Here is a 27,603-nt window from a genome sequence, read left to right as displayed (position 1 = left end):
CACCTGTCCCTCAAAAGCCTTCCATGTGTTCTAACTGAAATACCATACAGTAGGAGTTAAGATATTTCCTACAGTTTCCTCCTATGATTTTGAAATGATTAAATACAGTTACATGCTATTCTATGTTAATCGATTTTTTTGAAAAAAAAAATGCTACACACTGTTAATTGAAAGTAAAATGAAAAGGGCAATAGTTTTTAATGATTTGCTGAAATTTAACACATGGCATCCAAAAATGCAAATTTTCCATCTCCCTTACTCTCTTGAGATATATAAAAACAAAGCAGAAGTTTCAGTTAATTTAAAATTTTAATTTTTTAATATTTCAAATTTGCAAAGCCCAGAAATTAAAAAAAATAATAAAATAAAATAGTGAACATTCATGTTGAATCTAGAATGTCCTTTTCCTTTTTAATACCTTTTAAAGATAAATTTAAAATATTTTGAGGTAGCTAATCTGTTAATCTTGTGGGATAACATTCTCAACTGTTTCTAAGAAGAGTGATTCCTTAACAGTTACATATTTGATTACTTTGACTTTGTTATTAATGGAATCACATTAATGATGTTGAGTATCACTATGTTGCTATAAAAGTATATGAGTCCTTTTCGCCTTTAAAATTATGCACCCCCCCCCCAAATGGATAAACCCACCTATCTGGTAGTAAACCTGTGTGAGAGAGAAAGGTTACCAATTCTAAGCATAAATGAAGTCAGAGAAAACTAGTAAATCACTTCAGGCATTTGAAATTATTAGACATTAAACTTTGGGGGGATTTTTTATGAATTCATTTTATAACAGTCAATATAATCTTTTCTGTGCCTATTTCCGTTGCATGTAAGAGAAATTCCAGTCAATGGCACAACGCTTTACTGCTGCCATTACTGCAGACTTTATAGATCAGAGATGTGTCAGCATGTTAGCTTTAGCAGTAATGCCTCTTTTGTGTGAAACCTTATGGGCCTTGCAGGCAGTCTCTCATCCTGACACTCATAAAAACGTTCAAGTCCCCATATTTATTATTTAATTTTCTTCCTATATATAGCAACAGAACACTTCAATATATGAATGTGTAGCCAAAAAATGACAGGCAAGCATGAATAGGACTAATGAGATTTAATAATACACATATTAGGGACTGCTAAAGGAAGTTTAATTAAGAAAAACAAGTTGAGCATGAAATTCATTTTGGAACAAAAGCAAGTTAAGTTACTGCTACAGATGTAAAATCAAAAACCACAGTGGTGCATCACAGGAAATGAAGTTCCAGCCCGAGACTAGACCTACTTAATGCAGTTGACATCTTAGGACTTGCCTTGAAGTTGATGAGCTTGGTTTTGACTCATGAAATTGAAGGATATGTACTTTTTCACTTCTCTCTGGTTTCCATAGCATTTTAGTTTTAGTATTTTAACTAGGTATCCAATCACATTTTTCTTACACAATGCTAGTACCCTTGGGACAGGCCACACAGTATTTGGGATCACTTAAACATAATGGTACTTTTTTTTCTTCCTTGACACACATGGTGAATGTTGAGTCTTAGAAAAAAAAAGAGATTAATCATAATGTTTAACAGTAAATTGAGAATTCTTGTTGCCTTTTAAAAAAAACAGTTATGGTGGATACTTTCCTACTGTCATATGGATACTCACTGTGCTTGGAAAATCAGGAAGGTCCCACCCAGGAAATCAATTAATATCGATTCGATAAAAACTAACTTGGGATTGTCACTAGTATGAGTTTTTTCCATAAGATAACCACTCCACTTGTAATAGAATTTACCAAGAAAATCGTGATTATGGCATATGACATTGACTAACAGTTGTCACAATATTCACACCTAAAAATAGTACTTGAGCCATTTAATAGTTAACCATAGCACTACAAGGTATAAAGGTTCACTTCAGTAACCATTATGTTTCAAGTCAGTGCATCTGTCATTTTTAATTTGAATCTATATTACTTAGCTGTCCAAAACTTTACACACAAGTGACAGGTGTTATCTATCCTTTTTCTTATGGGTAAAAACAGCCACAAGTTACATTACCTCTTTAGCTATGCCAAGTATTCTAATGCATGTATTACTATGAGTATTGATACCAAAAGTTCCCATTATTCAGACCTATGGTCTTCAGTAATAACTTCTGGGGAGTTGTTGAATATACAAAGGTAAAATATATTGCCCAGTGAAATAACACAGTAGTAGTAGTCTATGATGGCAAGGGTTTTTATCTTGTGTTTCCAAACTGTATCTGGCTGGATGCCTGGGTTGCTTAGTTGGTTAAGTGGCTGCCTTCAGCTCCGCTTATGCTCATGATCTCAGAGTCCTTGGATAGAGCCCAACATCCATCGCAATCGGGCTCCTTGCTCAGTGGGGAGCCTGCTTCTGTTTCTCCCTCTGCCTGCCACTCTGGCTGCTTGTGCTCCTGCTCTCTCTCTCTCTCTCTGTCAAAGCTGTACCTGGCACATTACTGGTGACCAATAAATATTTATTAAGTGAGTAAAGAGACAGGTTCTAGCCTTGGACATTAACAACTAACTATGTGACCTCCTGCTTAATATATGGTCTCTTCATTTTTGCCTTTTTTTTCTTAACATCAATCAGTTATTATTTGAATTGACAGGTATTTTCGAGTTATATGCAAAATTCCAAAGGTAGAAAGGGATATATTTAAAATATTGAATTTCAAAGACAAATAATAATAATTGAAACTTTGTAGTGATTTTCATACTTCTTTTTAAAAATTTTGATAAATTATTTTATTAAGACTTACAAGTGCAATAGGATTATTTCTGGTTATAATTTACTAAAATGTGCAGTAGAGTTATTTTCTGCCGTGAAGAAAATATGATTGCCAAGGAACTTTGGAGGGAGTAAAAGTAAAAATTAGTCAAACACTTACAAACACTTAGAACGTAGACAGTAAGATCTAAACTACAGTAAGTTTGCTGTTTTGGTCATTATTCGAACACTTTTTTCATTATTTTAACTCTTTATAATCCCATACTCCCTATTCAATTTTACTTAAATGGTAAACTCAGTTAGCAACTTATGTTCCATGTGTATGTTAAATTCTTATGAATATTTATTCATTGACGTTCTGTTACACTAATGCCCTGTAATTAGAGCATTGTTTTGAATTTTGTTATTATAAGTAGTAATAGAAGTGTAATATGAGGGTGCTGGGAATGGCCAGCAGTCCCTGTACGGACGGATGAAAGATCACTCCAAACTCTGCTGTGGAAGAGAGGATAAGGAAGGGGGTCAGTACTTAGAGCCGAAGACCCTTTGCTCTTTGCTCCCACTTTTACCCTGAGGATAATCACATATTCTTATCACTGTTTCTCAAGCACGTGATGTGTGATAAGGAGTCTTACTGAAACTGGGAGGGTCTGTTTAGGGGAAAGATAAAATATGCTAATCTGCATGTTCTACTGAATATAGCCTAAGGGACCAGGCATACATCTCTTAGGTCACTGGGTGGCTGATTGGGCTAAGAAAGCTCTGCTGTGAAGGCAACTCCCCAGGGCATTCCAATGGCAGAGGGGTTACCAAGCCTGGGCATTCCAAAGGCCCACACCCTTCTGAATCCTTCCTTCCTTCACCTCCAGGGACTTCTGTGTTACATTTTAGCAAGCCAATTATTATGGCTTATTTAATGTTCTACATTAACCCCAACATGAAGGGAAAATAAAAGATGTGGATGTCTGAAGAATATTGCAAGTGTAATATTCTTTCCCCTTTGGGGTACTCGTTGAGCTCTGAGCCAGGTCAGGAGTGACAGGAAGCTGTTATCATTGTTTGGGGCTTTATGTGAAAGGAGTTGGTGGTCTTAGTCCAATGCCTAGTAGACAGTTACTCCTTAAACAATAGTCACTATAGTGTTTGCCAATTCCAGCAGAAGCCTGGGGCTGAATGGGCACAAAGGTTTAACTACCCCCTCTCTGCTAATCATCCTCCAAGGGGTCAAGATTGACACACCCTGGCACAAGGCCATACTGAGAAACTTAGTGCTGCCTCTGCCAAGGTTGTAGCTATTCTCTGGCAACAAGGGATTTTTAAAAGAGGACTTTAATTAAGCAGGGCACCAGGAATGGCAATTCTCCACTCTTCCCAGACACAGCAACTCACTAGAACCAAAAATAAGCTTAAATAGTGAATTGAGAATGTAGCGCTGCTCTTAGGTTGTTCCGTCTTCTCTGTAAAGATAGTGGCGGCCATAATTAAGTTGCTTCTGGAAGCAATGACTTGTGACTCAAGAGTGGCCCCTTTTAGACAAAAGCATCAATTTAATATCAAGGGAAATAATCAGCCCTACCTTGCTGTCTCTCCTGAGTTCTTGAGTGATTATTCATTTTCTTCTGGGTGATCAAAGGGTTGCCAATTGGTTTTAAAAATATGTCCTGCAGTATTTTACATATACATCAAAACCCTTGCCCATATCTCTCTTTTTTTTTTAACATCCTGTCTTATGAACTTATGAATTTCTGTCCCTCTCATCCCCTTCACCTTATTTATTTGGAAGTCAAGACTATGAAGTTAGATTTTAGATTTAACAGTTAATATATGGAGATTCTGAGAGCAAATGCAGAGTAAAACTTATTTTATACAGTTAAATGTTGGATGGTTTATTTCAGCCACCCCCCCACAAAACAGGAAACTCTCCAATACTCAGCAGTTAGTTGTAATGATGGCCATAGCAGAAATATTCAGATGTGAATGCAGAGGAAATGGTGTCACTTTGATCTCTTTGTCTTTGTCTTTGTCTTGTCATAAGAGCTATGACATCTCAGAATCCGCCCCCCCCTTTTTTTTTGCTTAACAGTGATGGAATTAGCAACTGTCTATATGGCCATCCATGTACACCCCTGCATAATAAGGAATTTTTATTGTATTCTAATTTGTTTCTTTCTCTCCTGTTTTACACTCTCTTGCTGTAACTCCAATTAAATTAATACCTTCACAGGGTCAGACATCACAGATGGATAAAATCTGAGGGTAGAGTTAATTGATGAAAAATAATGTAATAAATGAATGGGTTATTCTCAAAGACTAAGGCCAACCTAATTATGTGATTATAATTCTTCTCATCCTGCTTGGGATTAGATCTTACATTCTTAAAATAGCCTAGAAATTCTTGAATTTTCAGCCCTTATCCAGCCTGATGACCTACCTTGCCTCAGGCTTCACAGCATTTGGGCTTTATCTTGCCTCAGTCTGTGCCCTGGTCTTCCCTGCTGTCTCCTACTCATCCTTCAGAACCCAATTTACCCATCTCTTTTTCAGGAAGATACCCACTTTAGTCCAGACTCTTTAAATCTTCCCTCAGAGGAGTACCTGTGTGTTTCAGTCAGTTAAGCATCTGACTCTTAGTTTGGGCTTGGGTCATGATCTCAGCGTCATGGGATCCAGCCCTGTGTCTGCCTCTATGCTCAGAGCTCTATGCTTTGTGTCCATGCTCTCAATTCTTTTCCTTCCCTCTCCCTCTGCTGCACTTCCATACTCTTTGTCTCAAATAAACGAATAAATCTTAAAAAAAAAAAAATCTTACCTCAGAGCACCATTCATTATCCTTTTCGGCAAAGCATTTATGATTAAATAGTTATCTGTATGACTGATTTACATCAAGTGGGTCTTCCCCATTGAAATTTAGTCTCTGTGAGAGTCAGTGCTATGCCCATTTTGTTTATGTGGCCCTGCCAATGGCTTCCACTAAACAATGTAAGAGAATGAAGAAGGAGGCTATGCTTATAAATTACTGTGATAGAAACTACTGCTGATTCAGTTACAAGAAAGGTAACAGGTGCTTTGAGAGTTGAGGGAAAGGAATATTTTTGTGGCTGGGAGGATCTGAGAAGGAAGTACTGATATTTGAGCTAGGCTTTGGGGGATGCTAGTGAGGGTTTCTCTAGGCAAACGCTGCCCAAAGTAAGCACTTCCTAGGAAGGAAGGTCTTGGTGAACAAGTTGGGCTCAGTTCACTAGCTACTGCTCCCAGTGCTGTGTGCTGCCTTCTGCTGTCTTGTTTTTTCACCAAGATAGTCTGCTACTGAGTGTAACCTTGGCAACAAACTCATGATTTTTTCCTGCTGATCTTTGAAATATTTTGTTGGTAAAAATTTTTTTTCTTTTATTACTGTCAAATTTTAGTTTGCCTTTTCTTCTTAGCAATCTATTCTCTCTTATTTTCTTACATCATTGTAGAGTTTCATTTAGAGTGGAAGTAGCTTAAGGAGAAAGATAACAAATAAAACTGCTTACGTTTTCTTCACATGGTGGGGGGATTGGGATGTGACTCTGGGAAACTATTGAAGCCTACCTACCCTTTCTCTAAAAAGGAGGCTCTGGAGAAAAATCTGAGAAGGGGGAAGGGTTTATCTTTAGTCTATTAATTCTTCAGCCTGTGAGAACTCACTGCATTTATAAAACTGTGATCTTGTTTTATTGAAAAATGTTTCAGTGGCTTTGTGTTTCTGATCTTCCATTTAATTATCTGTTACAAGGAGATGGAAATGATCTCTACTTTGTGGTGTTTAGAGACACTTAAATGAAATGATGCAGTTAGCTCACTGGCCTCAATCTATGCTCAACTGGAGTTAGCCATTAATCCAAGTTATTAATTAATGGTGGTCTTGGCAGAATATACTTGTCACCACATTCGTTCTCAGTAGCTACTTGGTGGTATGGGCATAGCATGGGCCATGGAATCTCTTGAACCTCTACATGATCAAAGTCTTGAACTTTGATATTCCTATCTCAGAGTAGACCTTTCATAACCTTTGGTTCTATTTCTCACTTTTTATCCTTGTACCCTTCTGGTACTGCTTACTTTTCTACCTCAATACAATTTATCTATTCAACACTAGAATTGCCATTTCTCATAACCTTTGCTCCTTGAAATTCTAACATTCTTTTTTTTTTTTTTTTTTTTTAGATTTTATTTATTTATTTGACAGAGAGAAATCACAAGTAGACAGAGAGGCAGGCAGAGAGAGAGAGGGAAGCAGGCTCCCCGCTGAACAGAGAGCCCGATGTGGGACTCAATCCCAGGACCCTGAGATCATGACCTGAGCTGAAGGCAGCGGCTTAACCCACTGAGCCACCCAGGCGCCCCTAAATTCTAACATTCTTGACTTGCTTATCCCCAGTCCTAACTTATTTCATCTACTCTTTGGCCTATATTATGGAATGTTGCTGGAGGAAGTCTCAATACCACAGTGCTTGGAGATGCTCTGAATTGTGCTTATTAATTAACCCCAGCAAGATGATCAACAACCTTTTTATTTTCTTTCTGTTAGTGTCTTGTGTGTTTCACTTTCCCCAAATGTTCAAAATGAGCATATGGCTTGAGTTGGTCTCATTGGGGAGCAAAGCAAAATGTCATATCATAAAAGTTCAGGCATGTTCTTTGGAGTTAGGCAGGACTAAGCTTGTTTCTAGGGTCTCCCTTTTCCTATCTTTGTGGGGTTTAGGAAGTTATCTGAACACCTGAGTCCTCATTTTCCTCTTCTCAAATAACAGGACATGGCTTATAAATTGGTGGTGGGGACTAAATGACGTGAGACATGTAATGTAGTTTGGACAGGGCTGAGTGAATAGTTGATTATAATGTTAATCAGTTTGGTGTATTCAACTATATTTTAAACTGAACATGACAACAAAATTGTTTGTGGTTTCTTTCTCACCGTTTAATTCACTATTTAAAGTGAGGTAGCAGTTCCCACATTTTTGTGATTATACCATCCCACGTTTATGATCACCAAATCAAAAAAGTATAAAATATGTACATACAACTCCTACATAAATATCTCTATCATCAGATTGCAAATCACACACAGAAATAGACATTATAAGATGGAAAAGATAAAATCAGCATTTTTAGTATCTTTTAAATCTTGATGCCTTCATTCCATCATTCATTAATATTTTAAGACGTAGAGATTTCAAGAACATAGTTCACAGCTAATGAACTGGATATAACTCTGTATTTCAAGTTAGTTTCTTGATGTTTTGAAAATTTTTGTTGTTATTGTATATGATTGGATGGCCATAGTTTTGAGTCTCAAAACTCATAGTTTTGAGTTTTGAGTAGCTGAAGAGCTTCTTTAGAAGTTTTGTATCTGCTTGTTTCTTGTTCTTATGATTGTATTACTAGTATTTATTTTTATATATATTTATCTTGTGAGAAAAATTTAATTCAGTACTCCTTTTTGTGAGGGTTACTTTAATTACAGATGAGGAAAAATGTGTGAGTCTACTTATCCAGTAATGCTACCAGTGAAGTTAACTCTAATATATCACTGTATGTTGGAAAGAAGCAATAACAACAAAATCATCTCTGCTGGCAAACCCACCATGTTAAAGGGCTGTAGGACTTCCCAAGAACATCTCAAGTGCTGTACATATCACATAATCATGTGGAGACACTGGTATTTAAACCATATATTCATATTAGCACAGCTTCATTTCTTTCTCTTTAGCTTTACGTAAAAAAAATATGATACATAGTTCAGCGGTTTACTTTCCTTCTCTCATCTGGTCATCTTGTGGTAGGGTATGAGCACAGGGCTTTGGAGATCCCTGCTCTACAACCCTGCCAGATTAATTTTCTTGTGAATAAATTTGATAATATTCTTCCCCTGCTAGGAATATTTAATGGCTTTTTATCATCCTGTGAATAAAATCCAAACTCTTTAGCCTTTTAATAAAGGGCTTGCTTGATTTGGCCGTAACCTGCCTTTCTCGTCTCATTCAAGGCTGAACCTCATTTACTCTGTGCGCTGGCCAAACTAAACCATGCCCTCCTCAAGCATTACTACTTCTTTCCTTGCTGTGGTAGGCCAGGTTTTTCAGGGGAAACATAAAACAAAATAAAACATAAAGACTCTGAGATGGAGGTTTACCTGTGGAAAATGTATTGGGGCAGGTCACTGGGAAAAACACCTGGGAGGGAGTGAGGGAATCACAGTCAGCTCTTCCCTCTGCCCCTTTCCCTAAGGAGCTTCAGGGCCAGGGTGGCCCCTGGTGTGCATTAGGCAATAAGGCCAGCCTTCCACTGGTGTGGACCAGTCATGGGAATGTGAGCCATTCTCATGGAAATTGAGCACTACAATATCCACTACATATACTTCCCATGTTTCTAGAATGTGCCCTCTGCCTGGGATCTCTTCCATGACCATTGATGTTTGTTCAAATCTGTTTCCTAATCTACTAACTAGAGGTAGGCCTGTTTAATGTCTAATCATACTTTGTATGATTGCACTCATTTGTTTATTCATTCTATTTTTAAGTACTTACTATGTGAATTAGTTACACATTAGTTACTTTAAGTGTTCAATTACTGAAAGGACTCATGGGACTCAAATAGCTTATACTCCTTGGACAGCTTTGTTACAGGCAAATAGTACAAGAGAACAACAACAGGAGAAGGAGATGCATCCAATGGTGTTTGGACGTCTCAGACTCAGGCTTCTCTGTTTGCCCACTGCTAGGTCACATAGGATACTCCTTGTCTCCAAGGTCTAAACATCCCCACTGTTCATGTGAAACATCTTGGTATAGGAATCCCAAATCAGCTGGTGGTCACATTCTCTTATAGTGAACTAGTCACATAAGCATATTCCAACTACATGGGTGGCCTTGGCCATTGAAAAGACTGCATTGAAACCAGTTATTATTAAATGCAATAATTATTAAATTTTTATTAGAAAATCAATTCCTAAAACCAATGATTATTACTGAGGGCTGGTGGCAGGCTGATGATATATTCTGACCTCAAAATGACTCTTAGATCGATAGGTATAGAATATTATTTACTTTTATTTAATACAGACCATCTTCATTATTCCTAGGTCTGTATTTTCAAATTCATTTATTCACTAAAATTTATTTGTAACCCCAAAGTTAGTACTCATACTGCTTTTGCATTTATAGATATGAGCAGAGCAGCAAAAACTCTGGGTTGCCCTACGAGCACGTTTCCAGCTGAGGCTACCCAGGAAGATATTCTGCCTCCTTGTTTCAGCTCTCATATAGAGATGAACAGAGAATAGAAGTGGTAGGGGGAATGCCGTGTAGTGCAAGAAGGTCCAGCTCGGGGGCCAGTTGGAGGGGCTCTGAATCCCAAATCTGTCATTGGTTAGTGGGGTGGCCTCCGACAAGTCACTCAACACTTTTGAACCTTGTTTTCTGTTTTGTAAAGTAAAGAGAATCGAGTCTGCTACAATGAATTGTTTTTAGAGTTTGAGATTATAACTTACAACTATGTGAATAATTTATAACTATTTAATTTGTAACTGAGATTATAATTTATAACTATGTGAATAATTTATAGCTATTTCCCTAGGAGCAATGGATCCATGTTCCCTAATTTGGTGTTTGCAATGACTTTATAGAACATAACTATGGTAAATAACAACAATCAGCTGTATAGCCCTGGGCAAGCTCCACCTTATGCTGGTGGTAAGTCAGCGTCAGCTGCGGTTTGCCTGCACTATATAAGGATTGTCAAATAGATTTTATGATGGCTGTGAAGCATTATTTAAAAACAACAAACACGAAATCCTTGCCCTTAAATAAGAAATTCAGTAGTGGGGGTTGGGGGAGCTGGGTTCAACAATAAAACAAATAAAAAGAAATGAAAATAAGCAAGGTAGAAAATAAATAGGTAATAATTTTATAACAAGACATGTAATAGACTATGTAAAGTTGTAAGTCGGAACTTTCTTGTTGGTTCCCACCTCCCCATTCAGCAACCATTTGTTGAACACATGTCACATTTCACCTTGCATTAGAGACTTTTTTTTTTAAATGTGGTTTATTCCTTTAAAATATTGTAACTATTTAGGAGCAAAAACTCAATTGTGCTCTCATAATTTTAGCACAATAGCTTGTATGTTGTGGATACCTATTAAATGTTTGTTGAGTGAATAGAAAACTGGATGACTGTGTCACCCACTGTGATTATCTAATGTTCCAGAAAGTTCTCTCTACTCTTTCAGCATCATCTCTTTGATCTGGATTACTCAGGAACAAAACTAGTTTCAGCTATTATGATGAATTAATGCAAGTGAAATACTACCATCTATATGCCTTTTAAAATATTATTTACTTTGTATTTTACTTTTCTCATTTGGTACCACATATGCTTCAACCCAAAGGAAGAAATTTTTTGAACTAGCATCTGTACTAACTGCAGTGCTCAATGGAGCTAGTCCTGTATGATTTATTAGACTCATCTACTTGTCTGGCCTGCTGAATTAGGCTTTCTGATTGTGTTATTTTCATGTATTTATTATAAAATATTTCAAACACATGGAAAAACAGAATTGCATAACAAAGGTATAGGGGTGTGTATGTGTCATCTAACACTGTCAAATCTTAGATTTATAAAACTTGCTGTAGTTAAGGCCTCACCACAGGTTATCAATCTTAGTGCCAATTAATTACCAATTAATTAATTAATACTATTAATTAATTACTGCTGGAGTATTTCATACACTTTCCTCCTTACTCAGGGATGACAGATATTCTGTTACTACATATTTATGAGATCTGTGCTAATATACAGCTTTGTTTTGCATATTTTATGCTTTATTTAAATAACATTTTACTGTCTTTGATCTGCAACATGCTTTCTTTAAAACTTTTGAGATTTATCTAAGTTTACATATTTAGGTCTGGGTCCTTTATTTCCACTGATATATAGAGTTCTGATTTGTGTATACATCATAGTTCATTTATCAATATCAGTTAGTGGACATTTAGGCTATCATGAAGTTGGAATTTTTTGTCACCCATTATTATTTTAGCATAATCCTGTGTAAACACATATGGACAACCAGTCACTGCATTTGATGTAAAATAAAAAGGTCAAAATGTCAAGTAAAAAAAGTAACAAAATTACATCTAAACTTCCAATAAGAACAGGGTAATCCATTTAAATTTCTGTTTCTATGAAATTGTCAGAGTATTTACCTAGACTCTGTCTTTTCAAAGGAACATGAAACACTTTTACAATTCAATTTTAAGTGCACTAGGATCAATATTTTAAAAGTGTTAATTGTGAAGTGAGAGACTGTTATCAGGTGCAGTGATCAAGAGGACAGCTTTTAAATCAGATGCCAGTGGGCTCCTGGATTTCTTATTGATTCTCTGAGAGACCTTGGGCCTGGTGTTTAACCTCTTTAAGTCTCAGTTCCTCTGGGTAAAAAGGGGATAACTATTGAACCCATGTTATAGGGTTATTGTAAATGAGATGTAAATGCATAAAAGCAAAGGGTTTGGCATACAATAAGAAAGCACCAATAAATAGGAAATAAGCCTGCCAACAAATTTGAGAGACTTTATATTTAGATACACACACATATATGTATGAAGACTTATAATAGACTTATTTACATATATGTTTAAAATTTCATTAATTTAAGCAACCCATATTTTTACATTAGACTTGGACAACTGTTATTATTATAACAAAACTTCTGAGAAATCTTTGGGGTCAGTACTGTAATTCTCCATACAGGTAAGCCCATGTAAAATGGGATGTTTTTGTGAAGCCCAAAGGTGAAACATTATTGGAATTTGAAAATTCACCATGGCATGCAGAATTCTAATCTTTCACAACTTGTATAAAAGTATCACATCAGTGGGAAACAGGAGCTCTTTTCTTTTTAACATGGTTAGGGATTTGTGAGTACAAAAGGAGCATTATTTCATTAATAAGAAAAAAGTACTTTTTAAAAAAAATTTTTTTATAAGCATATAATGTATTATTAGCCACAGGGGTACAGGTCTGTGAATCACCAGGTTTACACACTTCACAGCATTCACCATAGCACATACCCTCCCCAATGTCCATAACCCCATCACCCTCTCCCTACCCGCCTCCCCTGGGTCACCCTCAGTTTGAAACAAGTACTTTTTATTATTAATAAGATACCAAGTGTATAAACACGGAACTTTTTGGAAATCACCGTGCATGGAGATTGGGCTGAATGAAAAATGGTGATGAAGACTTTTAAAGTGCCACCACAGGTACTCTATTTTGGGTGTCAACATGGTGCTTTTTTGTTGTTGTTGTTTGTTTGTTTTTTTTAATTTATTTTTTATTATGTTCAGTTAGTCACTATATAGTACATAATTCGTCCTTGATGCCGTGTTCAGTGATTCATTAGTTAAGTGTAACTCCCAGTGCTCATCACAGCAAGTGCCCTCCTCAATACCCATCACCCTGTTACCCCCTCCCCCTAATCTCCTCCCCTCTGAAACCCCCAGATTCTTTCTCAGTGTCCATAGTCTTTTGTGGTTATCTCCCTTTCTGATTTCTCCTCCTTTGGATTTCCCCTGTGGTCCTCCGTGCTGTTGATTATGTTCCACATACAAACAAGAGAAACCGTATGATAATTGTCTTTCTCTGTTTGACTTACTTCACTTAGCATAATTCCCTCCGGTTCCATCTATGTCGTTGCAAATGGTGGGTATTCATCCTTGCTGATGGATGAGTAATGTTCCATGGTGTATATGTACCACATCTTTTTTATCCATTCGACATGGTGTTTTTTAAATCTTACATGCGACTGGGAAAGACATCATCATGTTGTGGCCCACTACGATTCTGCACAAGAGTAAGCGTAGTCTACTCTTAACAGAGATGGGTTTGTGTAGCTAAATCTTCAATGCTTGCTGGAGTTCTGGCCCAGGAATGGGATGGGTCTAAGCCCGTCTTTTGTATGTTAATGAGCTTTCACAGCAAAGGTTTATGAATTAACACAGATGGACGTATTCTTGAAGAAAGACATTTATCTCCTTATTGCTTCCTGTGATGGATTGTTCGGAGCTAAGGGAACACCAGGCCTGAACCAAATCTCCTGCTGCCCTATATAGTTTGTACAATCTCCTTTCCAATAACACAGAGTCAGGGCAGCCCCGCTGCCAGACCAGCACTTCCTCAGGAATCGTCTCATAATATGACAGGATAGAACCATCTGTAATACAAATCAACACCGGTATTTTCAAAGTAAGCACTTGAAGAGATTTCTTGAACAAGAAAACACGAATTTGCCGAGTTGTGTGCTGACTTGGAGTTGAAGTAAGAGTACAGCATGAATTGCATTGCCCTGAGTATTACATTTTATCCTGATGTGTTTTAAGTTGAACTGGGTAAACAGTGTTAGATGCTCTATTAGTGTTAATATTGCAGGATGCTGTGATTATGTATGATTCTTTTGTAAAACTATTGCATTCTATTTTTTATTGCTCCTTTGATCTCTAGCAGGTAGTGAAAATGAAATTTGTAACTTAAAATATGTTGTCTTTGATGCAGAAATTAATTTTCATGTTGCAAATATACTGATTTCTAAAACGTTATAGCTGGAGGGTGAAAAAAGATACCTTTAGTCTGCAAAAAAAAATGATGACACTTTCTGTTCCTTTTTCAAATGTTGTCTACAGCCATTTTATCTTTTAAAGTTTTGAATCTTAATTTAAGGTGAGGGACCTATATCCAATGACTCGATGCAGAGTTTTGAGAAACAGCAAGGAGGTTGAACTTAGAAGGTAGATGTACTTAAATGATCACCGTTGAACTAGGATTCGTTTTCTTGTTCTAGCGTTAGCTTTGTTTTCTTCTAGATAGCATAGGATTGGGGACTACCTCCTTGTTGGTTTGTTTTTAAATATGTATTTGTATATATCCACTCTTACAGTTTGTTTACATTCCACTAATTCCCTAGCAATGATTTTCAAAATATTTTCTGCTATGTAATTCTAATATTTAGTATGTGTGCTGATTAATTCTGTGGTTCCTTGACATGATTGAAGACTATCAATAAAGGGGCACTTTCACATATAACCTTCAGTATTTAAAAAAAATGGTATACTGCGAAATGCTCTTGAAACCATGTATTTTGACAAGGCCTGCTTCCACTTAAACATGTATAAAGTCAGCAGGCAAGTTTCTCAATAATCTAATAATCAGTTATTTCACCTGTCATCTCATATCAAGCCATAATTTTCCTATGGTAGCATTCAACTTACCTGACTCTAGCCACTGCTTATGTATTTCTGTAGCTTGTAAAACATCTAGTTATTGCTCTGTCTATTTTAGCTCGTTCGTTCTAATGATTTATTTTCATTTTCTTTAGGATGCAGACCTGCTGCTAACTGGATTTGATTTATAAGAGGGAAATCTACAGTCAATGGCCACTCTTGTCACGTTGCTACTATGGGAAACAGAATGGTCAATAGGATATGGTCTGATAACTAGTGATGATTGAAGATGCTACTTCGGTCCATGTGAAATCGATGGGAGATAGTGGCTGCATAAAGAGCTTCCTGAGCTTTTCTTGACAAACTCGCCTTGAAGAAGTCGGAGGTGTATTCTACCATTATACGGTCTTTCTCAAGTGGATACAAATACCTTTGCCTCCCTGTAACCAGACAACTACACAGCTAATGTGGGACCATGGCACTGCCCAGATGCATGTGGCCAAATTATGTTTGGAGAGCAGTAATGGCATGCTTGGTACACAGGGGATTGGGTGCCTCATTGACTCTCTGCGTGTTGGGATGTTTACTTCAGGCTGCCCATGTGCTTTCCCAAAAATTGGATGATGCAGACCCACTGGTGACTACCAACTTCGGCAAGATAAGGGGGATTAAGAAAGAACTCAATAACGAAATTTTGGGGCCTGTTATTCAATTTCTTGGGGTTCCGTATGCTGCCCCACCCACAGGGGAACATCGTTTTCAGCCTCCAGAGCCACCATCCCCCTGGTCAGATATCAGGAATGCGACTCAGTTTGCTCCCGTGTGCCCCCAGAATATCATCGATGGCAGATTGCCGGAAGTCATGCTTCCTGTGTGGTTTACTAATAACTTGGATGTGGTTTCATCATACGTGCAAGACCAGAGTGAAGATTGCCTATATTTAAACATATACGTTCCCACTGAGGATGGTGAGTTTACTGCAGAAAAAGCAAGGAGATAAATTTATATTTCCTTTTCTATTCTAAGTTCTAACAATATTAATTCATGTGTACTGGTAGCATGCATGGCTTTTCCTGTTGGCATGTAGACATACTTTACATGCTTGCATGCCGCTCTTTTTGTTTATGTGTGTTGGTGTATCTGTTCTTATTTTTTTCCTGTGCCTACTCATTTTCTTTCCTCCGCAGCACGTGTATTTAGGTAGAAATGGGCTCCTATTTTCCATTTCCTACCGAATGACTTCTGAGAAGATGCATCAACATGTCTCCATTGCATGTGCAGGCTCAACGAACTGGGGATCTTTCGCACTCAGTAAATGCAGGAGCATATTAAGTTAGATAGTGGTGTTGCATGTTCCGGCGGTCTGTGATGGAGCGCCATGTTATTTTCTAGTCTTCTATTCATTTTTCAGTAAAAAGAATATCCAAGGAATGTGCCAGAAAACCCGGCAAGAAAATATGTAGAAAAGGAGGTATGTATAAAAGTGGAAATAAAAAATGGGGGAAAAAGCTTACAGAGGAAGAAGGTACTCTCCCTAAGGATGATTTGCTGATGCTGGAAAGTCAATGGTTAGGTGATATTTGGAATTCATGAAGCCTGTCAAGGAATAGAAAGATGGTGAAGGAGAGCTGTAGCTGAGTAGATAACATTGATGACGCTCACTGGTGGTGCCTTGTGTTCTGGTGCTGGTAGCATTGATAGGAATTGAATCTCTGCTCTGAGTTTGTGTTTAGAGGAAAAGATATTTAGGCTATGACATTGCATGCAAGGAGTCCAAATGTTGCTGCCTTGCCAACTGGTTGACTTTTTCTCTGAACCCTGTTCTCCAAATACAGATTTCTGTTCCTCTTAAAACTGATCAGTTCAGTCACAAACCTAGTTTTTTGCTTGTTTATTCTTAGCTACTTCTGAATGCCCTATGAACTTTCTCATATCAGGGTAAATTTGCCATGACTGTTGGGCAATTACCATTATTAAGTAATGGTATTTTTTTCCAGATAGTGTATATTTTCGGTTACTCTTCCAGAAAAGAATGAGGTTTTGCAGATTTTTATACTAAATATTTACAGTCTTAAAATTACTTTAACATTTTTGTATTTATGTTAAACAATTTAAAACATAGGGAAGAACATGATTCAGAAGCTACAATTAAATCAACCTTCAAATCATCCTCTAGCCAGACTGAGTAAATGTAGACACTGACAGCTGCAAGCTTGCATCTGAATGTAGCTTGTCCACACTCCATTTTTATATAACATCCAGTAAATCACTCATAGGAGAATATGATTTTCTAGGGCAGTAAATCATCCAAGTGTTATTTTGACCTTATTCATAACTTTGTAGAATTTCTAATCTTCATACAGAAGTCATATTAATATTCTAGTGGTGTACATTCTATCTCTCTACGCACTTCTAAAGCTGTCTGGACCAAGTCAGATTTCATTACAACATCCTTGTGGGGCAGGGAGTGTCTAAGCTGTTCTGTTTTACGAGGATTGCATTATATGGAAGAGCTTCATACAACAAAACTCTCAATTGTCGATCAGAGTATTTGTATTAAATTGAGTTTTTTGTTTTGTTTTGTTTTTGTTTTTATTTCTTTGGTCATATTAGTAGAGTGAGATCTGACCTGTAGTGTATTACTGATGCTACGATTTGGGTTAAAAGCGCAGTGTACTTGAGAAGGTGGATATAGAGAACACAAAGTCTTTTATACAACTAAAACAAAGTCTCTTGTTTTTCCCCAAATGAGAATAACTGCAGTAATTTACATGCCTTCAACTAAAGTACAATACTGCAGTGGTTATTATTATGCAGCTTATCAAGCATGTGTAATTAGCTAAGTGACTTTCACCTCCTATCACAAAGATGTTGATTCACAAAGTCATAAATAAAGATGCTATTGAAGATTGTATAAATAGAACATAATACATGAAAATATGTACAATCAAGAAAATGATAAGGATACTGAAAAGGTATGCTAGTAAGTGAGAAAGTGACCTTTCCTCTCATACAACTTCAGGGGGAAATAGATTCGTTAGAAAATTCTTTTTCATTGTTCTTTGGATTGTTGGTTCCATCAGCTGTATGAGAGAGTTGGCAAAGAGGTGTGTAAGGTTGTGCTTTTTACTTTGGCAAGCTTTGAACTGATTTCTAATTAGCCAGAGGATAAAATCTGTAGGTACTTACTTCAATGTGTGTGGTTTCTAGTGCAAATCTATTGTGCTTTTATGTTAAGCAGTTTAAAAAATTATTTTGCATTGGTATTTAATATATCCTATTATTACTAAATAAGTTTGTACTTTTATTAGCTGTTTGTATGTTACCCCAAAATCTAAGTAATGAAGATTTTAAATGTGGTCTTCTATATAAATAACCTTTTTTAAACCAAAAACTAAAGTTTAGAGCTTGACTTTAAGCAGAGGAGTAGAACTTTTTCCCCAAACTTTTAACTTTTTTTTCCTCCTTTATCATGGAGAGTCTCTCTTGGTCATTCCAAGAAATCCCATTATTCTGGTTCAATAAAATAATAGTCATTTCATATCTACACATATACCAATATATGTTGCGTATGGATTATAAATTCTCCAACAGAATTCTAGAAGTTTATAAATGATGGTTCAGGAATGATAAGAATAGGTGTGTTGCATTTTATAGGTGTTGAAGATATTTTTAGCTTGCTATTATTTATCTCTTTCTTTTTAACTGTGTATAGTTACCTTCCAAGGCAGATGAACCTCCCCCCACCCCTGTGCCAAGTACACTATAATCGGTGTATTCTGTATTAATCCAAACTTATTTCTTAATTGCCTTAATCATTTACTCTTCAAGGGAGGTCAATAATGAATGAAACAAAGATCCTTTTTCCCATAGAACTTACTGAATTTAAATAAGTTTACAAAGAACAAAGCATTTTCTCTGCTGTAGTCTATATAATAGGAAGAAAATCTTTTATTTCCCCAAGAGATGCCTTGCTATAGTTTTTTCTTAAATATTTATTTATTTGTTTGAGAGAGAGAGAACTTGAGTATAAGGGGCAGAAGGAGAGGGAGAGAGAGACTCTCAAACACACTCCATGCCTAGTGTGGAGCCTGTCAAGGAGTCCGAAATGGAGGGAGAGGCAGAGCTCAGTCTCATGACCCTGAGATCACGACCCTGAGATCACAACCCCGAGATCACAACCTGAGCCTAAACCAGGAGTACGACGCTCAACTGACTGCACTACCCAGGCTTTCGTTTTTAGGTAGAGCTCTTATAATATTTTCCTGTGCAGTTGAAGAAAAAAAAAACATTTTTATCAATAGGCTTCCTCTCATTTAAAACAGGTCCCAGTTGCACTTTTCAATCTATCTTTTTATATTTCCCATGATAGTTTTAGCCATATGTTAATTACTCTCTAGATATTTCTTCAGGGTTTTATCCTTTCAAAATTGAAAGATGAGTGCTTAAAATGAGATGGCTGTCAACACTGGGCCAAATAGGCAGATAACACGTGACAGAAACTGGAATTTGGATGTAGAAAAGATATTACTATCTATATTTTATAAATAAGGAAGTAGGTTCTGAGGTTAAGTGTTCTGACCCAATTTCTATTGCTAGAAAGTGGTAGTTAGGTTTGGTCCTAGTTCTTGCTAGTATTAGATGCATTTCCATTATGTTAAATTACCTCTAGTAGAGATTTCTATAGCAGAGGCTCACATCTCTCCACCTTCCTGATCTCCCTTTCTTCCCCCCTCCTCAAATATATTATGAATTCTCTTTATTTTATCTGTTGACTCTATTTTAGATGAATTTAATGCTCACTTTAATTGAATTGGGTCAAGTCCATGATAGTAACGGATTTCCAGAAAACTTGCTAGTACCCATTTTAGTGACCATTCTTAAATCCTACACATAATTTTCTTATTGTCTAGACCAAGATCCCAACATATTTCTCTAGGCTACAATGAGGAATAGCTTTAATTTGCTTATGTTTCATTTTGTTTCTCTAGTTTGCTGTCTTGTGAGAGTTGCCAACAAACAGAAGAGTGGTCAAATATTAGGCAGTAAACATGAGAAGGAGGAACAAGGGACCCAGAAAATCCACAAACAAATTGATTGGCTCATGGATACCCTAGAGTTGTGCAGCTTTGCATTTCTCCAGCACTTTGACTATTATTTGCATAGCTCTTCTGAGATGAATACAGAAATGATTTTCATTTCTTCAGTGTGAGAAATTCTTAACCTGCTTTTTTCATTTACCCCAATTTTTAATGTACAGAAAATTGGAATCTTAATAGATGCCTCTTGCATAATTTTTTACTCTTTGAGTATTTTATTCCTGATTTTCACATGCATTTTACTTTTACGTTTTCTATTTAGTCACCATTACCTGAGATAATACAGACATCGGTGGCTCAATGGGTTAAGCCCCGGCCTTCGGCTTGGGTCATGGTCTCGGAGTCCTGGGATCGAGCCCCGCATTGGGCTCTCTGCTCGGCGGGGAGCCTGCTTCTTCCTCTCTCTCTGTCTGCCTCTCTGCCTACTTGTGATCTCTCTCTGTCAAATAAATAAATAAAATCTTAAAAAAAAAAAAAAAAGCCCTTTCCACAGATTTAGGGTCTCTTTGGTTGTTAGTTGAACATAGATATTGACTTTTCCCTAATTAATTATACTTAACAATACTCTCTTCACTGTCAATGTGCTTTAAAGGAGATTATATTCCAGAATGCTCATCCTTCTGGCTGATACTTTTTTTTGGCTGACACATTTTTAACTAATCTATTCATCTAACAAATATTTACTGAGTCCTTACTCTGTGCTGATGGGATTACTGCTCTAGGACCCAGAGATAGAGCAGTGGAAAAAAAAAAAAAGTTCTTGACATCCAGGAGCTTACATCTAGTGTGTAGAGACAAACTGTAGACGATAAACACAATCAACAGCTAAAGTTAAAAGATGGAAGATGAGAAATCAACAGAGTGTGGTGAATCAAGGGTGCTGGTGTGAAGGATAAGGGTCATTTTAAACAAGATACTTAACATAATCCTCATTCCAAGGAAGACCTGAAGGAGATGAAGTGGGTATCTGGGCAAAGAGCAGAGTAAAGAGCTAGTGCAAAGGCGTTAAGGTGAGAGTCTGTGTTGTGTAGTTAAGGAACAATTTGCACTATAGTATACCTGGAAAGGCTAAAGGGAGAGAGGCAGGGAGAGAGACTCAGATCTGACATTTTATTATTAAAGAGGTCATGCCACTACAGCAAAGGAAACCATGAACAAAATGAAAAGGTAACCTACTGAAAGGAAAGATATTTGCAAATGATATATCTGATAGGGGTTAATATTCAAAATACATAAAGAACTTATGCAATTCAATACCAAAAAAAAAAGACCCCACCCAAATAATACAATATAAAAATATAAAAATGGCAGAGGTCCTGAATAGACATTTTTCTGAAGAAGAGATACAGATGGCTAACAGACATACTGAAAAATGCTCTACATCATTGATCATCAGGGAAATGCAAATCAAAACCACAATGAGCTATCACCTTATACCTGTCAGAGTGGCAAGTATCAGAAAGATAAGAAACGACATGTGTTGGCAAGGATGTAGAGAAAAAGGAGCCCTTGTGAACTGTTTGTTGGTAGGGATGCAAATTGGCACAGCCACTGTGGAAAACAGTATGGAGTTTCCTCAAAAGAAATTTAACAAAATTACTGTACAATGAAGTAATTCTGCTACTGGGTGGGTATTTACCCAAAGAAAAGAAAAACACTAATTCAAAAAGATATATAACCCCTATGTTTATTGTAGCATTATTTACAATAGCTAAGATATGGAGGCAACCTAAATGTCCATAGGTAGATGAATGGGTAAGAAGATATGGGAAATATATATAATATTATTCAGCCATAAGAAATAATGAGATCTTGCCAGCTAGAGCAACAGCTAGAGGGTATTAGTGAAATAAATCTGCTAGAGAAAGACAAGTACTATGTGATTTTATTTATGTATGGCATCTAAACAATAAAGAAAGAAACAAACAAAACAGAAACAGATCCATAAATACAGATGATGAATTGACGATTGCTAGAAGAGAGAGAGGTGGGGGATGGGTAAAAATGAATGAAGGGGAGTGGAGGTACAGGTTTCCAGTTATAGAATAAATAAGTGATTGGGATGAAAACTTCAGCAAAGGGGAAAAAAGTCATTCTGGCTGAGGTATTGATAAATTGCAGAAGAGTATGGGGAAACTGGGAAAGCAGATAAGAGGCTATTTTAGCCCAGACAACATATGAGCCTGGTCCAGGCTCAGTCCAGGGTAATAACAATGGAAGTGGCAGAGTCTCAATGTTTTCTGAAGGTCACATTTTTTCGTATTAATTTGTTATGAGCTGTGAAAGAAAATGAGTCAGAGAATATTTCTAGATTTTTGATCTGAGTACTTAAATTAATAGATTTGCCATCAAGTAAGTTGAAAAAGGAGAACGTAGGATGTTTTAGGGGGAGGCACAGTGGAAAGATGTTGCATACTTTTGGACATGTTAAATTTAAGGTGACTTATAGACATTCAAATTCAGACCTCAAGGAACTAGTTTGAAGTTCAGGTGACAGGTATAGGAGGTATAAATTGAGGAATCATTGTGGTACAGAAGGTAAAGATTTGAGGTAAAGTTATAAGGCTGAGTGAGAATAAAAGTAACTAAATGAAAATAGAGAAAAGAAAAAAGACACCAAAGACTAATCCATGAGACCTTCCATTAAGAGGGCTGGAAGAAGAGAAGGAAAACAATGGAGACCGAAAAAGTGTTATGTGTGAAATGGTAGGTACACCAAGATTTTTTGTTGTTGTTGTCCTAGAAACGTAGTAAAGAAGTGATGACATAGTAATCAACTCTACCAAATGAACTTTTGTGGAGTATGTAAGTCTGACCACTGGAGTGGGCTAAGAGAAAGTGGGATATTTGGAGTTCCTGAGCGTAAATAACTATTTTAAGGAGTCTTGCTATAAGATAGATCAGGAAGGGCGCCTGGGTGGCTCAGTGGGTTAAGCCTCTGCTTTTAGCTCAGTTCACGATCCCAGGGTCCTGAGATCGAGTCCCGCATTGGGCTCTCTGCTCAGCAGGGAGCCTGCTTCCCCCTCTCTCTCTGCCTGCCTCTCTGCCTACTTGTGATCTCTGTCTGTCAAATAAATAAATAAAATCTTAAAAAAAAAAAAAAAAAGACAGATCAGGAAAAAATGGGCACATAAGGAAACAGAGGTTACTTTTATTGCTGTAGGTTAAGATGAGAGAAATAAAAACATGTTTGTATAGTAGAAAGGGAGCAATGGAAAATAAAGAAGACAGTAGGCTGCCAGAATAATGCTTTTATAGAAAGATGGGCTCTAGTACACAGTTGGAGGTTTTGGATTAAAAAAATTATAAATAGGGGTGCCTGGGTGGCTCAGTGGGTTAAGTCTCTGCCTTGGGCTCAGGTAATGATCTCAGGGTCCTTGGATCAAGCCCTGGATCTCAGCAGCAGGTCTTCTTCTCCCTCTTCCTCTGTGATCTCTCTCATTTTCTCTCTCAAATAAATAAATAAAATCTTTAAAAAAGAGCATAAAAAGATAATTTAACATTAATGCTAAGAAGAGTACATGAGTAAGAATCCTTGAGTAGAAGTGGTAGTGGGTTTCTGTTTTTATCTGATTGCTTTTATTTTGCTTGATGTGTAATATTAAGAGGAATGGAGATAGAATTAACATTGGTGAGCTCTTAATTTATTCTAGAATGGGGTGCCTTGCTGGCTCAGTCAGTAGAACATGCGACTCTTGATCTCAGGGTTGTGAGTTCAAGTTCCCTGTTGGGTGTAAAGATTACATTAAAAAAATTTTTTTGTTCTGGAATTTAGCCTTATTAATCTAATATAACAATTTTATGAGAGTTTTATTACCATATTATAAATGCAGACATGGAAGACCAAAGAGGTTAGGTATCTTGTCCAAAGATACGAAATTTGTTGGTGACCACTTGTATTTCCTTTGAGGTAATTTTTGAACAAGGAATAAAATAAAACAATACAACAGCAACAATGGCAGTCTTGTTTATATGGGATCCCAGATCAAAAAGAAAATGAAATTGGTTGCCAGTTTGCTAGTAGACAAAAATCACTGCATACTGAAATGTAGTATGTACTGCATACTGGAATGGATGCGTATCAGGTTCATTTGGGGGTTTGAAGATGAATGGAAACCAAATTGCACCAGAGATTTGACTCCATATTCGAATTAGTAACCTTGGACAGCTGCGGTTAAGTCTTCTAAAAACTAAACAGTTTTAAGTTGGAACTCTGAAATGAAGTAGATCTAAAGGGTTGTAAAGTTTTAAAAGAATAGCATCAATTGTTCTATTGTTTACTGACAGTCAGAGAGAGTCCTCTGAAGCAGATGATTAAAAGACCATTATAGTTGTCCAACTCAATTTCTCCAGAGAATAAATACCTTTTTTCTAATAGAAACTGGGGTTGAAGTTGAAAACATTTAAGACTTATGTTACCAGCAAAGAGAGTTATACCACAAAATAAATCCTTTGTAGAAACTGCTTTTCTTTTTCCTCTCCAGTGTATAATAAATAATGTATTTTTTAATGTATTGTTTTCACATATAGGACATGCTACAAGCTTAATAATTATGATGTAACTGTTGCTTTAAATTACTTCTGTATTACTTAGCATTACAGATTTTGTTGATAATCTTTTGGCTTTTAATATTTCTCCTGTGTGAGTGCTCTTTTTCCTCCCTGTTGTAGTGGTACATGCTAAAATAGCCTAGGAAATGACCAATTTCAAAAATCATCAGCATATAGGGGCGCCTGGGTGACTCAGTGGGTTAAGCTGCTGCCTTCGGCTCAGGTCATGATCTCAGGGTCCTGGGATCGAGTCCCGCATCGGGCTCTCTGCTCAGGAGGGAGCCTGCTTCCTCCTCTCTCTCTCTGCCTGCCTCTCTGCCTACTTGTGATCTCTCTCTGTCAAATAAATAAATAAAATCTTTAAAAAAATATCATCAGCATATAAATTCTCTAGTAACAATTAGATAAACTCATTCTAGATTTGATAACCTTAAATGCTGGACTAGATGTGGAAGCATAATTTCTGATGGTAAATTTTCTCATGGCCATTTATGAGAGAACAGAGTACTTTATGTAACATTTCCTGTATTAGTTTCCTAGGGCTGCTGTAACAATGGAACAAATTGTGTGGTTTACAATAACAGAGATTATTTATTCTCTCACAGTTCTGGATTTGAGAAGTCCAGAGTCGAGGAGTTGGCGGGTTAATGATTTCTGTAGCTTTTGAAGGAGAATCTCCTTGCCTCTCTCTGAGATTCTGGTGGTTTCCAAAAGTTCTGGGCATGCCTTAGGTTGTAGATGCATCACTCCGATTCTACCTCTGCTATCACATGACTTTCTTCCCTGATTGTCTTCCCGTGTCTCTGTGTCTTCACATGGTTTTCTTATAGGACACCAATGACAGCATTTATGGGCCATTTTAATGCAGTATGACCTTATCTTAATTACATTTTCAAAGCCCCTATTTCTGAATAAGGTCATTGTATTTTGCTAGGGCTGCAGTAACAAAGTATCACAAACTACATGGCTTAAACAACAGAAGATTTTTGTTTATGGTTCTGAAGGCTAGAAGTCTGAGATCAAGGTGTCCACAGGGTTGATTCCTTTTGAGAGTTGTGAAGAAGAATCTGGTGTGTTTCCCTCCTCAGGCTTACAGATGGCTATTTTCTCCCTGTGTCTGTGCACATGACATTCTCCCTGTATGCATGTCTGTGTTTAAATTTAAAATCTTTTTTTTAAGTTGAGATATAATTGACATATAACACCATATTAGTTTCAAATATACAGCATAATGATTTGATATTTTTATGTATTGTGAATTGATCACCATACCAAATCTAATTAACATCATCACCATACATAGTACATAGTAACACTTCTTTTTCTTGTGATGAGAAATTTTAAATTTATTCTTAGCAACTTTCAAGAATATATATATACATATATGTATATATATATTCTGTTAGATATATTAGTAACTGTAGTTACCAGCTATTACATCCTCATGACTTATTTTGACTGGAAGTTTATACCTTCTGACCTCCTTCACCCATTTGCCCACACCTCACCCCCACCTTTGGCAACCACCAATCTGTTCTCTGTATCTATATGCTTGTTTTTTTTTGTTTTTGTTTTTTGGTTTTTTTGTTGTTGTTGTTGTTAAATTCTACACATAAGTAATATCAAACAATATTTGTCTTTCTCTTTTGGACTTATTTCACTTAGTATAATGCCCTTAGGATCCATCTATTTGTCACAAATGGCAAGATTTCATTCTTCTTCATGGCTGAATAGTATTCCTGTGTGTGTGTTTGTATATGTGTGTATGTCTGTGTCACATCTTCTTTGTCTGTTTATCCATCAGTGGACATTAGGATTGTTTCCATTTCTTGGCTAGTGTAAATAATACTGCATTGAATATAATGAATATAACTTTTCCAATTTTCATTTTCTTCAGATAAATACTCAGAAACAGGATTTAGTGGATTGTATGATAATTGTATTTTTAATTTTTTAAGGAACCCTTTTACTGTTTTCCATAGTGGCTGTGCCATTTATATTCCCACCAGCAGTGCATGACGGTTGCCTTTTCTCTACATCCTCAATAATACTTGTCATTTCGTGTCTTTTTGATACTAACCATTCTGGAAGATGTGATGTGATATCTCATTGTGGTTTTGATTGATTTCCTGATGATGAGTGATGTTGAACATCTTTACATGTACTTGTTAGCCATCTGTATCTCTTTGGAAAAGAGATACCTATTCAGATCCTCTGCTCATTTTAAGTTGGATTGTTTGGTTGTTTTTGTCAAATTACTCCTTTTTATAAGGACACAAATTAGGTGGGGTCGGGTCCACCCTAATGATCTCATCTTAACTAATAACATCTGTAAAGACTATTTTAAAATAGGGTCATATTCTGAGGTTTTCAGGGTTGGAACTTCAATATATAAATTTTGGAGTAACACAATTTTTCCTATAACGTCACATTCTGAGGTTCTACTTGGACATGAATTCTTGAGGATCTCTAAGCACACTTCCAATTTTTTAAAAACTGAATCTCCAGAAAGATTTCAGAATGGTATTATCATTATACTCATTGCATAGATTGAAAAATTATTGCTTATTGAAGTTAAATAACCTACCCAAAATCACATGGCTGCTAGTTAAGTGTGCTGGGGGATTCCTTTTCAAATGAGGACTCAATGTGAGGGACACCTGGGTGGCTCAGTTGTTAAGCTTCTGCCTTTGGCTCAGGTCATGATCCCAAAGTACTGGTATTGAGCCCCACATCAGGCTCCCTGCTTTGCAGGAAGCCTGCTTCTCCCTCTCCCATTCCCCCTGCTTGTGTTCCCTCTCTGGCTATCTCTCTCTGTCAAATAAATAAAATCTTAAAAAAAAAAAAAAAAAGAAGAACTCAAATGTGATAGTCAGGCCCTCCAATAGTTACTGATTCTGCTCTTCTGGAAAGTTTCCTTAATTTGTTTTTTAGGTATTTTTCTATCAAGATAGGGTGATA

The 27,603-nt window shown here is 36.7% G+C and overlaps 1 protein-coding gene across 7 annotated transcripts in view; it reads left to right on the top strand.

Moving 5' to 3' along the window:
* Window positions 1-27,603, top strand: part of NLGN1 (neuroligin 1) — an 836,831-nt gene that overhangs the window by 162,729 nt on the left and 646,499 nt on the right. For all 7 annotated transcript variants that reach the window (XM_059391526.1, XM_059391524.1, XM_059391529.1 and 4 more), the window contains exon 2: window positions 15,148-15,960. In XM_059391526.1, coding sequence (XP_059247509.1) covers window positions 15,468-15,960 — 493 coding nt within the window. In that variant the 5' untranslated portion in view covers window positions 15,148-15,467. The remainder of the gene's footprint in view (window positions 1-15,147; window positions 15,961-27,603) is intronic.

The sequence above is a fragment of the Mustela nigripes genome, chromosome 2, assembly GCF_022355385.1.
Source record: "Mustela nigripes isolate SB6536 chromosome 2, MUSNIG.SB6536, whole genome shotgun sequence".
Lineage (NCBI taxonomy): Eukaryota > Metazoa > Chordata > Mammalia > Carnivora > Mustelidae > Mustela > Mustela nigripes.
This window is presented reverse-complemented; position numbering and strand designations above follow the sequence as displayed.